General features: G+C 43.3%; 1 protein-coding gene across 2 annotated transcripts in view; it reads right to left on the bottom strand.

Moving 5' to 3' along the window:
- Positions 1 to 1,577: 1,577 nt before the first annotated feature.
- ORMDL3 (ORMDL sphingolipid biosynthesis regulator 3) overlaps positions 1,578 to 13,184 on the bottom strand; it is a 36,614-nt gene continuing 25,007 nt past the window's right edge. For both annotated transcript variants that reach the window (XM_030221582.1, XM_030221584.1), the window contains exons 3-4: positions 7,550 to 7,701; positions 1,578 to 3,602 (exon numbers count right to left, since the gene is read on the bottom strand). In XM_030221582.1, coding sequence (XP_030077442.1) covers positions 3,467 to 3,602; positions 7,550 to 7,701 — 288 coding nt within the window. In that variant the 3' untranslated portion in view covers positions 1,578 to 3,466. The remainder of the gene's footprint in view (positions 3,603 to 7,549; positions 7,702 to 13,184) is intronic.

The raw sequence follows: 13,184 nt of genomic DNA, 5'->3' as shown, positions 1-13,184 counted from the left end.
ACACTTTCTCATAGCGCTAGAGGAAAAAAACTTTTTCATTTCATATGTACATACACAAAAAGGCAAATTCGATGCAGATGCAGGAGAGAAAAATTACTCCCATCTACAAAGCAAGACCAGAACCTACGAAACTGACTTCAGCTTACTTAGGGCTTCTTTAACAAAGCTGTGTTACTGATTAGCGGCACAGTAAATGCGAAGAAGCCCATTCTAATCCCATGGGTTTCTTCGCATTCAGAACCTTATTAATGGTAGTGCAGCTTTGTAAAAGGAGCTGAAAGTGGTGTATGCACACCGGGTCATTTAAACACATGACTGTTATATTTATTACCTAAACAATATTTCCATTGTCTACCAAAGTAATATCACACCGCAAAGAAAAATATATTACATGTCATACAAAGATGCAGAGCCCTCCAATTACAACTTTTTATCTCAATTTGGGTATCATAACCCCCACCAATGGAATATATTCAGGAAGTGTTGGATGGAGCCCCTTCTTAAATTATTATTATTATTATTACTATCATTATTATTATTATTAAAGTGTATTTTTCCCCAATTGAAGCGCAGCTGGTGAAAGCCTCTGGCTGAAGTATTGACAGCAGGTCCCTCTGCATTTATCGAAAAAGATTTTCTCCCAAAAAAGGAGCTCAAGTTATCAGCAGTCTGTGATAACCCCTTGATGTTCAAGCCCCACAACAGATCCATGCACCTGCTCCATAGAGAAGGAAATGATTGGTCCATCAAAATCCTTTTATGAGCATTAAGCAAATCACACATTTTCATTTCATAAAATTAATTTTTAAAAATAGCACACACAAAAATGTACATATCCTTTTCAAACAACTGATTGTGGGTAAATATAATGGACATACCACACCAGCCTAACACTGCAGCGATGGGGGTAGACATTCAGGTGCTGGCAGGGGACAAAAAAATAGTTCCTTGTACTGGGCAGAATCTATCTCAGTTATTATGTGTAATGCATTTTGCAGCTGCAAACCTCTGATTATCTAGCTGCTCTGTCCTGCCTCAGTTCTCTTGACTATTTCTTTCCCTCCCCAGCTTTATGGCTCAATCAGAAAGTAATATACAGCTACATGATATCCAACAGGCCCTTCAGGCACTCTATGATGTGATCATCACAGCTATGCATGCAGGCCCATCTCTGCTGTGCAAAGTTTCATAACTAGCTTTGGTGTCCAATTTGCTTAACCATTCCCAAAGGGCAAAGAGGGGAAGGCCAGTTCTGTTGTCATGACTCCTCCCAAATTCACAGGGAATAAACACCACATTGAGTCAGGGGCAGGCCCAGCTCTTCAGCCCAAGACTGCTTGTAACAGGATACTAAATTGTAAGCAAATGGCATTTGCCCTAGTTCTGGAGATTTTTAACCATGAGGGTATGACTCTCTGTATTTTATTTATTTAGATTTTGCTCACACCTTTTTCAGTAGTTACATTCAGGTACACTGGGTATTTCTCTGTCCCAGGAGGGCTCACAATCTAAGTTTGTGCCTGAGGCAATGGAGGGTTAAGTGACTTGCCCAAGATCACAAGGAGCAGCAGCGGGATTTGATCCCGCCACTTCTGGATTGCAAGACCAGTGCTCTAACCACTAGGCCACTCCTCCACTCCATTACAGACTGTCTCTTCTCAGACAACTCAAGGACAGGTACCAGAAGTACAGCCCTAGACAGGAAAGAAAGGACTGCTCCAACTGATTCCTCTCTGCAATATAATATGAGAACATACAGCTTGGGAGGGCTTCTCCTGGTTCCCTGCATCTAAGCAGCTCAGAATGCTTCCTTACTGTTTGTCATCAGCAAGAAAGGCTGGGAGCACTCTATAAATATCTCAAAGCTTAGCTGAAAACTGATTTTTTTTGGGGGGAGGGCATTAAACAAGGAGCCCAACCTTAACAAGACACGGCCTCTAAAATGTAAAAAGAGAGAAGGCCCTTAAGGGCAACAGGCTGGCATTGAGTTTACTACAATTGCAAAACAACTTTTTAAACTCCGTTTGCAATTATATTGCTGAAACTCAGAGTGTGTTTTATAAGTCAGAGAATGGGCGTGCTGGATTCCTGCAAGATAAGGCAAAACATGGACATAGCTCTTTCTGTGCAAAAATATCACTTCTTGCTACATTCGACCTCCTCAAGTGTTCTTACTGAGACTCTTACATAGTAAGCAGTACGTTTTAACTAACTCAATATCCAATGTTCCAAGGTCTCATACCAGTACTGACATTTCTGATTGGGCCAATGCATTTAGTTTTCCCTTAACTTTGTAACTACAGCAGTCAGGAGAAAAAGTTGCTCAGAACCTTAAAAATGTAAAAGGAATAGGAAGGGGCCTCCTACGGCCTGATGGTTGCAGACAATCCTGCCCTCAAGTCTGCAGCCATGATTCAGACCCCCCCCCCCCCCCCTTTGAATGCTGCTTACTTTCTCCCAGATACTTTGAAAAACAGAATGCTAATATGCTCCCCTGCTATGAGAAAATCAATGCCAAAAGTGTATAAAAAGGCATGAGAAGAGGAAATCAGAGTCATCAGCAATAATATACAAAGGCAGAGATCAAAAGAAAAAGTGTACAGACCCTTTACCAGAGAAAGTCCCAGAAATCCAGTCAGCCACAGGCAGGAAGAGTTAGACACTCTGTACAGGTTGAGAAGAAACTTCTCCTTACTCTGCTCTACAGTTATCTTATTTCTGTCCTTCCTGTCAAGCTCCTCTTGACTTGGACCCAGCTTGCTCGGTGTTATCACTCTAGGCCAATGGTAGTCATGAGGCAGGAATCCGAGCCCTGCATTTTATCCAAAATCCTAGAGTTATTAACATTGTTCATCTGCAAACCCCTGGGTAAAGTGCAAAAAGGTGAAAAGGGAAGTGCCGGGGACATGATCATTGCTGGCCAGAAGCACAACCTTCCCCCTCCTGAAAAAAATTCTAATTGAATTAAAGTGACCAACATCAAACTGCTAGGTACAATATACTTAGATTGCGAGCCCATCAGGGACAGGGCAAATACCTGTATAGTTATATGTAAACCACCTCGATTCGTGCTTCAAAAGAGGCGGTATATCAAACTGATAATATTTTGCTAGGTTCTCTAGTTTAAAGTTTATCTAGCCCCTGAGAAACTCTTTAGGACTCCAGAAACTGAAGTGCTTACATGGTCCTTATTCGTCTCACTCCTTCCTTTCCTGCTCGAAGCCTGGCATCCCACAGACAGTTCCCTATGTTTGAAACAAGCTAAGATATCTAAAGCCTGCTCTATCCTGACCCTGTGCAGACTAGGCCCTTTAATGCTCCTGCTACTCTGGTGATCTATGATCTATGCACAGGCAATGAGGCAGCACCGAGGTAAGTGTTCAAATCTCCCATCCAGAAAACAGATGGTCTGCTCTTCACAGGCCTTCCCTAACTTGTGATGGGGGGGAAAGGGTGACTCCCACTCTTAATATTTGTTGATGCCAAAGATCCGTACTCCGTGCAGCTGTGGCAGTTTGGGGATAAGCACACTCATGAGGGATACTGTGTTGATGATGAAGTGTACGTAGTCATACTTGGTGTAGAAACTGGTCAGGAAGTATCTGAAGGAGAGAAAGAAAAAGAGTATGTTCTTAAACCTAGAGCAGCTACACACAAAGCCTTGTAAATGTCTTCACACCCTTGTATATTTTCGCTATCTAAAAAACATAATTCAAAACGCATTACAGTAGAAATCTACACAATGTTTTCTACAGGCCTAATGTGATCTTGGGCACGAGCGGAGGAGTAACATAATGGTTAGAGCAGCTAGGTGGACTGGGAAGAACCAGGGGAGCCCAGTTCAAATCCCACTCCAGCTCCTTGGGATCTTAGGCAAGTCCCTTAACCCTCTGTTGCCTCAGGTGCAGACTGAGATTGTAAGCCCTGCAGGGACAGGAGATACCTAATGTAACAGAATGGACAATGCTTCAATAGCTTTTGGGCTTGCAGGCAATATATAAGAAAATATTTTAAAATTCTTAACCAGGAAGGAAAGTCACACTAAAAATGTAGAGGATAATATTCAGACTGTGGCCGCCAGCGCCCACTGAAAATCTGGTCAGGCCACCATGGCACAATTTGGTTAATGCCAAGGGTTACCCAGGCACCACCAATATTCAGCGGCACTGCCTGGATAATTGTAGTTAACTCAGGACAGCAAAAAAGCTGTCTTAAGTCTCTCTGGATAGCTATCTAGGTTACCACTGTTAAATACTGGCAGTAGCCACCTTGGGGCTGATATATTCAGACTGCGGGAGGCAGCTGTGCCTGGATATTCAATGCCGGGTCGTTTCCGGTGACCAGCACTGAATATCCGGTTTATTTCTGGTACTTAACTGGCCAAGTCAATATTCAACGCTGGCCAGTTAAGCTGGAACTGACCAAAGATATGTCACCTACTGAGCCAAACATAGCCGGCCAGACACTGAATATTGGTGCTTAGCCGGTTAAGTACCATGTAACCGGCCAGGTGCCGTTCCCGGCGAGTTAAATGGTTTTGAATATCGGGGAGCTTGTGCCCAGATAGGGTACAACACTAAATATCCAGTTACAATTCAACCAGCAGCAGTCAGCATTTAAGAAAACCCCGGCTGCCACAGGCCAAATATTATCCCCTACATTTTCAGTGTGAAAATACAATTATAGAAATATTCAAGAGGTACTTCAGAAGAAACCAAATAGTCGATTGTATGAATCTTCATACCCTTTCCCCTGACAAGCTCCAATTAGTTCCAGTCACAGTAGTTGAGCTGATCTGAATACTCCTGGATGAAGAATCAAACCGTTTCTATTGCATGAAGTGAATTTGAAGCAAAGGTCTAAACATTTCATATACAGAGCTGCTGAAAGAGCTCTGGGATAAAAAGTTATTCAAAGGCACAGATTGGGGAAGGTTATAAGAACATTTCAATGTGTTTGAGTATCCTGTGGAGCACTGTCCTGTTCAGCAAGGTCAAGTGGAAACAGTTTGGTACCACCAACCTACTGCCTCAATCAGATCATCTGTCCAAAATCAGTAGCTTTTGATTAACAAACAAAATTGCTGAGGAAAGTCGCTATGAGGCCCAAGATTATTTTCAAAGAACTACAAAGGGAACATTTTGCCTGTTAAAGAATTTCAAGATTACTCCACAAATATGAACTAGATGAGAAGGAAGCCAATGCTGAAGAAAGGCCATATGGTGTGGTTGCATGCCCTTAGGAGACACTACATGCACTGGGGAGAAGGTCCTGTGGTCTTAGAAGTCCAGAGAGAAATGTTTTTGTCTTCATGCTAAGTGATTATGTGTAGCTTACAACACAAGGCATCACCCTGCTGTCATGCATGGTGGTGGGATGCTTTGCAGCAGCAGGGAGGCTTGTGAGGATCAAGGGAAAAGATGGATGGTGCAAAGTAAAGGCAGATCCTGGGGGGAAACCTGTTCCAGACTGCCACAGATCTGGAGACTGGAGAAAAGATTCACCTTTCAGCAGGACAATGATTCTAAGCATAAAGCAGAAGAAACAATGGAGTGGCTCAGCAAGAAGAAAGCCTCAAGTGACCCAGTCAAATTCCAGTCCTAAATCCAACTGAAAATCCATTTTAAGACATGAAGACTGCGATCCGCAGATGAACCCCAAACAACCTGAAAGCACTTGAGCTATTTTGTAAAGAAGGATGGGCAAAAAATGCACTATCCTTCTGTGCAAAATTGGTACACTTTTTGGCTTCTTATTCTTAACTAGGAAAAAGGCCCTTTTCTGAAACCAAGGAAACGGGCGCTAGGCAGACAATCCCCCACCCTCCCTCTGTGTTTTACAGTCTGCTCTCCCTCCGTTTTCAACCCCCCCCCCCCCGCCCCCACGTTGCGGCCCGTGGACCCCCCTTCTGCGAACCTGACCCTCCCCTTCCCGCAGAAAACTGCCCCCCGCTGCCGTTGTCGACTACCTGTGCTGACGGGGGACCCAAATCCCCGACAGCTGAAGTGCTGTTCTGCCTTTCGCGTTGGCTCCTCAATGCTCTTCTCAGTCTCTTCAAGTTTCTGTGCGTGCGTCTGATGTCTGACGCACGCACAGAAACTTGAAGAGATTGAGAAGAGCATTGAGGAAGCAACGCGAAGGGAAGAATAGCACTTCGGCTGTCGGGGGTTTGGGTCCCCCGTCAGCACAGGTAGTCGACAACGGCGGTGGGGGGGGGGGGCGGTTTTCGGCGCGAAGGGGAGGGGGGTCGCCAGGTTCGCGGAACGGGGGTCCAGGGGGCCGTAACGCGGGGGTGACAGCTGATTCCGAGGCAGGGGGAGGAGTAGTACTCCTCCCCTTGGTTTCGAATCAGTTGTTACTGACGTCATTGACGTCAGTGCGTGCCTGCCTAGCAGACCACCTCCGAGGGAGGCACGGTCCCAGGCACATTCGAACGTTGGAGGTGAGAATTATTATATAGGATTACCGTATGAGTGTTTCTATAATTATTCTTTCATTGAAGGTGCACAGCCTGTTGTATATATCTACTTTAACGCATTTTCAATTGTACTTTTTCAACAGCAGAATGTGGAACATGTACAAAGATTTAAGTGCTATATAAATGTTAATAATATTATATGCTCTGCTCATATGAGAGGCATATGTGGTACATAAGAAAGACAGGAATGAGATGCACTGGCAGAGCTGTGTGTGAAGGTCTCAGTACTGGAATAGTAGAGGGTGCTGAAGGGCAGGAGTGAGGTACATTGGAAGAGCTGCCGGGCGGGGACTGAGGTGCATTGGGAGAGGTGCTGGGCAGGGAGTGAGGTGCATTGGCACAACTGTGTGTGAAGATCTTGGTACTGGAGTGGCAGGAAATGTTGTACGGCAGGAATGAGGTGTATTGGCAACGCTGTAAGGGTCTCAATACTGGAATGGCAGGGGTGCTGCAGGGCAGGAGTGAGGTGCATTGACAGAGCTGTTGTATGAAGGTTTTGGTACTGGAATGGCAGGAGATGCTGCAGGGTGGGAGAAAGGTACATTGGCAGAACTGCATGTGGACGACTCAGTACTGGGATCTTACAGCTAGAGTCTGCTCTCACCATATGTACTGCCTTAACAAGCAGAACATCAGCAGTAGAAAACCCAATTTTTCAAAGCAGGGATTTGCACAGGTTAATCTGTAACATGTGCACATAGCAAGGGGTCAAGGTTTAGCTGGAACCAAACTCTATAAGAGCATCCCCATTTCAGAAGGAAATGCATGAATGTGCTTAAATAGATTAATGTCAGCACCTGGAGCTGGGCCCAGGTATATAGAGGGCAGCCCTTTACAGAAGGGATGAAGGGAGGTCTCCTCCTTAACCCCTCAAAATTGCAGCCTCTAAATTAATTAGGAGCATTTACATGTGGAATTTTCCAAAATGGCAGACATATACGTCTAGGCCTCCGCTGACATTTTCCATGTTGTCAATTTTGAAAATGGATGGACATATCAATTCTAAGTTCTATATTCTATCTAAAATGGGTCTGAATGTGTTTGTGTGGATGTGTGACAGGACACACTCACAGTATAATGGGTGAGATGGTCAGAAACTTGCGTGATGCTGTGAACTGGACTCCATAATCCATCTGTTCCCAGTAGGTGAGCAGGCGAGCCTTGCCCTGGTCCGGTGTTTCAAAAGGTGTTCCTTTCACAGTGTGCAGAAAGATGTACATACCCTGGGGAAAGAAGCAGGACAGGAAGAGTCACAAACTCTGCAGCTGCTGGAAGTCACAGAGTAAAGGAAGGACACCAGGCTCACAAGCCCAATACTCTACCCAAAAGTTTACTAAAGCATACAGGAGAGCTGCCAAAGAGGAGTTTCAAGTTTATTTAAAATTTACTATCCCGCCCAATAGAGAAATCCATCTGGGCGGCGTACAATCTAAAAGCAGAACAATGACATAAAATATTAACAAGAAGCAGAAGGGATAAAGGGAGAACTACAATATAGACAGGAAAGAGGGCATTAGGGTAAACACAATAGGGCTGGGAATCCTGTAAGCCAGGTACCAATGATGTATTCTGGAAAAACTAGTTGTAAGCATCCTGAAAGAGGAAAGTTTTTAACTCAGCTTTAAAGTGAGGACGTGAAGTTAGTTGTCTGAGATGAGATGGTAAAGAATTCCAGAATTTTGGGCCCTGAAACAAAAACATTGCGTGCCTGCTATGTTCATGATGAAGTTCTCGGTATGACGGAATGGATAAAAAATTACGTTGGGATGACCTTAACGTTTTACTTTGAGTATATGGGGCAAGATATCTTAGAAGATATAATGGTTCGGAGACTGCAAGGGTTTTAAAGATTATTAGTAGAATTTTATAAATGATACAGTGGGAGATAGGAAGCCAGTGAGCACATTTCAAATTTATTTAGATGCTGAAGAGCAGTATTTTGAATTAATTGTAAGCGACGTTGATCTTTAATTCAGAGACCTAAATACAGAGAATTGCAGCAATTGAAAGATGACCAAGGAATGAATAAAGATATTTAACGTAGTCAATAATGGCTGAATAGATCAGATAACACGCAGTTTGAAGAAAGATTGTTGAATTACTTTGGAAATTTGTTCATGGAAAGTGAGAGAGGAATCAAAAATGAACCCTAAAATGTGTGTGGATTGAGTTATCCTAACGGAAAACCCGTTTAAGGGAAAAGGAGAAGATAAAAGTAGCTGAACCAGCTGGAGAAAGTAAGAGCAGTTTAGATTTCTCTGGGTTAAGGACTAGTTTAATAATAAGCTTAAGTCATGAGCTGATGGAAGAGATATCGTTGGGATCTAAAGAATAGATGGGACAGAGAATTTGGATGGTAGCATATACAAATATAGTCAGGTCAATAGATTGAGATAAAATGAGGAGGGGGGGGGGGCTAGAAAAATGTTAAAGAGTAAAAGAGAGAGAATGGACCCTTGAGACATTCCAGAAATAAGCTGAAATGGTTTAGATTGTGTGTTAGTGAACTATGTATTGTCTATTTTCAAGGAAAGATTTCAATCACTGATAAGCAGAATTAGTAATACTATGGAGTGCAACCAAGAAAGCAAAACTGAAGGACCGATGGGATTGAAAGCAGCTGAGAGATCCAAAGAAAGAAGCAGTACCTGCCGAGACTTATCCAGAAAATAACAAGTAATATTCAGGTGTGCCAATAGGGAAGCTTCTGTACTATGATGTCAGAAGCATGTTTGACGGGGATGTAAAATGTTAGTGAGTGGCCTAGTGGTTAGGGTGGTCGACTTTGGTCCTGGGGAACTGAGGAACTGAGTTCGATTCCCACTTCAGGCACAGGCAGATTTTGTGACTCTGGGCAAGTCACTTAACCCTCCATTGCCCCATGTAAGCCGCATTGAGCCTGCCATGAGTGGGAAAGCGCGGGGTACAAATGTAACAAAAATAAAATAGATACTATTGGAGATTCTACATGGAATGTTGCTAGTATTGGAGATTCTACATGGAATGTTGCTACTATTGGAGATTCTACATGGAATGTTGCTACTATTGGAGCTTCTAGAAGGAATGTTGCTACTATTGGAGATTCTGCATGGAATGTTGCTATTCCACTAGCAACATTCCATGTAGAAGGCTGCGCAGGCTTCTGTTTCTGTGAGTCTGACGTCCTGCACGTCAGACTCGCAGAAGCCTGCGCGGCCACATTGGTGTCACTTAACCCTCCATTGCCCCATGTAAGCCGCATTGAGCCTGCCGTGAGTGGGAAAGCACGGGGTACAAATGTAATAAAAATTAAAAAAAATAGCAAGCTGAGAATTAACAATGGCTTCAACTATCTTTGCAAGGAAAGGCAGAGTGGCAATAGGCCTGTAGTTGGAAGGGTCAATAAATGAAAGTTTAGGATCTTTCATTGTAGGATATATGATTGCATTCTTCCAAGACTGAAGGACGAAGCCAAATAACCATGATAATGTAACCATAGAATGGAGGAAAGGAATCAAAACTGTCTGATGTCTTTTTACTAAAAAGGTGGGTAAAGGGTCTAAGGAAGTAGAAGTTGATCAAATTTGAGAAATTGTTCTGGAAACCTCAGGGGAAGTGGGAATATGAAAATTGGATAGAGTAGAGTACTGTAAGAGGACGTACAGGAAACCAGAGATGAACTAATGGGTGATGAGGAAGAAGGTAGGGAATGGCTGATAGCCTATATGATGTTTCTCTATTTTTGACTGGAAAAAGGGAACTAGCAACCGTGCTGGAGGGAAAGGTCTGTCTTCTTTACATGAAGAGGTTTTGAAAGTAGTTAGCTGTTCAAGGGTGTGATATAAAATTGCAGTATTTGGGGCGCTGGTAATTTTGGAAGAGTAATATTTTTTTTGCATTAAGAACTGCTTTCTTATGATTTATAGATAAGAACAGAAGAGTGGGATTACGTATGGCTCCATTTCCTTTCTGCCCGACAGAGCCGACGCCTTAAAAGTCGTAATTCTGTTGAGTACTGTGGATCTGAATAACTTTTTTTTTTTTAATAGGAGACCATCTGCTCTAAAGAGGAGGCAGGTAGATTATAAATCCTGCTGCAATCAGAGTTCCAAAGGGTGGTTTGTTCTTCTAGAGTTAAAGCACTGACAGTAGCGGTATCCAGTTGTAAATCGTCTGAAAGGGTGGATACAGGAATTTTAGAGAGATCTCTGAAAGGGTATATTCTAATTGAGGATACGGAAAGTGAAGTAGGAGGTGTAAAGTTACAAAAACAGAAAGGAATGGTCTGACCAGGGTAGGGGCCGAATTGAAATAGGGGAAAAATTAACGGAAAGTGGGAGAAAGAACGTGCTGGGTTAGACTGAGATCAGAAATAAGAGTCTCAGGGCTCCTTTTACTAAGGTGCGCTGTCCATTTTGGGTCTGAGAACATACCGCCAGCCATTGATCTAGCGGTAAAGAATCCAGGCAGTAATGACCTATGTGCATCAAATGCCACTTGGCACGCATCCGTTACGCGCGCCCGAAAAAAAAATTTTCAGACGCGCATATCGGACGCATGCCAAAAATGAAATTACCGCAAGAGCCATGCGGTAGTCAGGCGGTAACTCCATCTTGGTGCACACTGGGTGTGCATAGACGCTTACGCAGCTTAGTAAAAGGGCCCCTTAAGGTCTGGGGCAAAAGAGGCGCTACTATTATCTAAATGAATATTAAAGTTGCCCAGAATAATAGGATGAGCATGGTTAAGACAAAAATCAACCAACAGTGAGCGCAGCAAAAGTAAAAAAAGGTGGTATTTTGAGGAGGGGGATGTACTGTAAGCAAGAAATGTACTGGGATAGGGCCAGGAAGGTGGAATTGTAAAGGCTGTATAGGGAGGACAGAAGTGATATCATGTCGAGAGATGCTTATTCGGGAGTTAAAAATTATTACCAGCTCCCCAACGATTTGGTCTGCTGTAAAATAAGTATGTTTAAATCTATTTTATTGAGGTCACAAGGTCATTTGTAACATACATTTATCATATGCAAACTGAGTATGAAAACATCTCCATTACCATATACTTTTACAAAGTATTTCCCTCAACTTCGTTTTTTATTTTGTCCCCCCCCCCTTTCAACCCCTCCCCCTACCCTCTGCCTTCCCCTCTTAATCTCTTTCCTTTCTACCGTTATATTATACCAAACATTGGGCTTAAGAATTCAACAAGCGACTTCTTGCTGCAGCAGTCATTGTATCCCAAAATGGCGACCATCTCCGCTGGAATCTCTCGCCCATCTTGGAGTCGAAGTTTTTTATAGCCATGCGTTCCAAACGCAACAGAGATACCATACGTGAACGCCATTGCTGCCAGGTGGGGTATTGATATGACAGCCATTCAGTCAAGATTACCTGTTTGCCAACAACTACAGCCCTTAGAACAAACGCAGTATATCCCTTTCTGGGCTTCATCCCTAAAATGGGGCAGCCAAAAAGCAAGGATGAGTCATAATGCCATGATTGACCCCACAGTTTGGCAACATAGGCTATAATTAGTTTCCAAAACTTCTGAATACCCACACATGACCAAAACATATGGCCCAATGTTGCTCCCACGCTGCCACACTTTGCACATTCTCCCCATGGTGAAAGACCCATATGAAATGCTCTCTTTGGAGGTATATGCAATCTTAAAGCCATTTTATATTGTAACTCCCAATGTGTGGCCCAGGTCGTGACTCTTCTGATCTGCAAAATGTGGGTCTTCAATTGCTGTGATGTGACAGGTACCTGTAAATCTGCCTCCCACAATTGGGCTAGTTTATGGTATTCCACCTCTGGGGCTGTATCACGTATATGTCTATGATGATATGTCATGGGTACTTTCTGCTGTGACTCCAGAGAGAAGGCCGACGAGAGCTCTTCTTGTACATCTTCAGTAAGTGATGTCCAAGGTAGAGAAGCAATATAGTGGCTCAGCTGTCTATAGTAAAAAATGTCACTGTCAAGTAGTCCAAATTCTTTTTTCAATTCTGAGAACTCTCGTATATGGCCCTCCCTGGTCAATACATGTAACAAGTATACAATACCCTTACTTTTCCACCTCCTAAATACAGCATACATCTGACCTGGGGGGAAAGCATGGTTGTCACTAATGTGCAGAAATGGGGTTACCCTCGCAGAGAATTGGTGTAAACGGCATATCCAACCCCACACTACTTTTGCTGTTACCATGATTCCCGAATGCTTCAGGGAATATGGCATCGGTGCACCAGTGCTGTGTAAGTAGTTACTAAAATGTGTCCCCTGCGAAAGACTCAGCTCTAGAGTGGTGTTGGTATAGTCATGGGCATTCCTATACCAATCACTTATATGTCTCATTCCACTAGCTACGTTAAGGAACCTTAAATTTAAGAGGCCCAAACCTCCATATTCCACTGGTATACTTAAAGAGGGGACAGAGAGGCGGGCCTTTTTCCCTTTCCAGAGAAATTTCTGCAGGTATTGATTCAAAATTCGTTCATCCCTTCTTTTCAGATATAGTGGAATGGTTTGGAATATATATATCCATCTAGGGGCTATGATCATATTAAATAGGGCTATTCGCCCTAACAGGGACACCGGAAGTTCGCTCCAAGCCTGTAAACTCAGTTTAGTGTCAACCAGCAATTTTTGTATGTTAAAATCATATAACTTTGACATGTCTGCTGATATGCGGACTCCTAGGTATCTGATAGAGTGCTTTT

The sequence above is a fragment of the Microcaecilia unicolor genome, chromosome 12 (assembly GCF_901765095.1).
Source record: "Microcaecilia unicolor chromosome 12, aMicUni1.1, whole genome shotgun sequence".
In the NCBI taxonomy this organism is placed as follows: Eukaryota; Metazoa; Chordata; class Amphibia; order Gymnophiona; family Siphonopidae; genus Microcaecilia; species Microcaecilia unicolor.
This window is presented reverse-complemented; position numbering and strand designations above follow the sequence as displayed.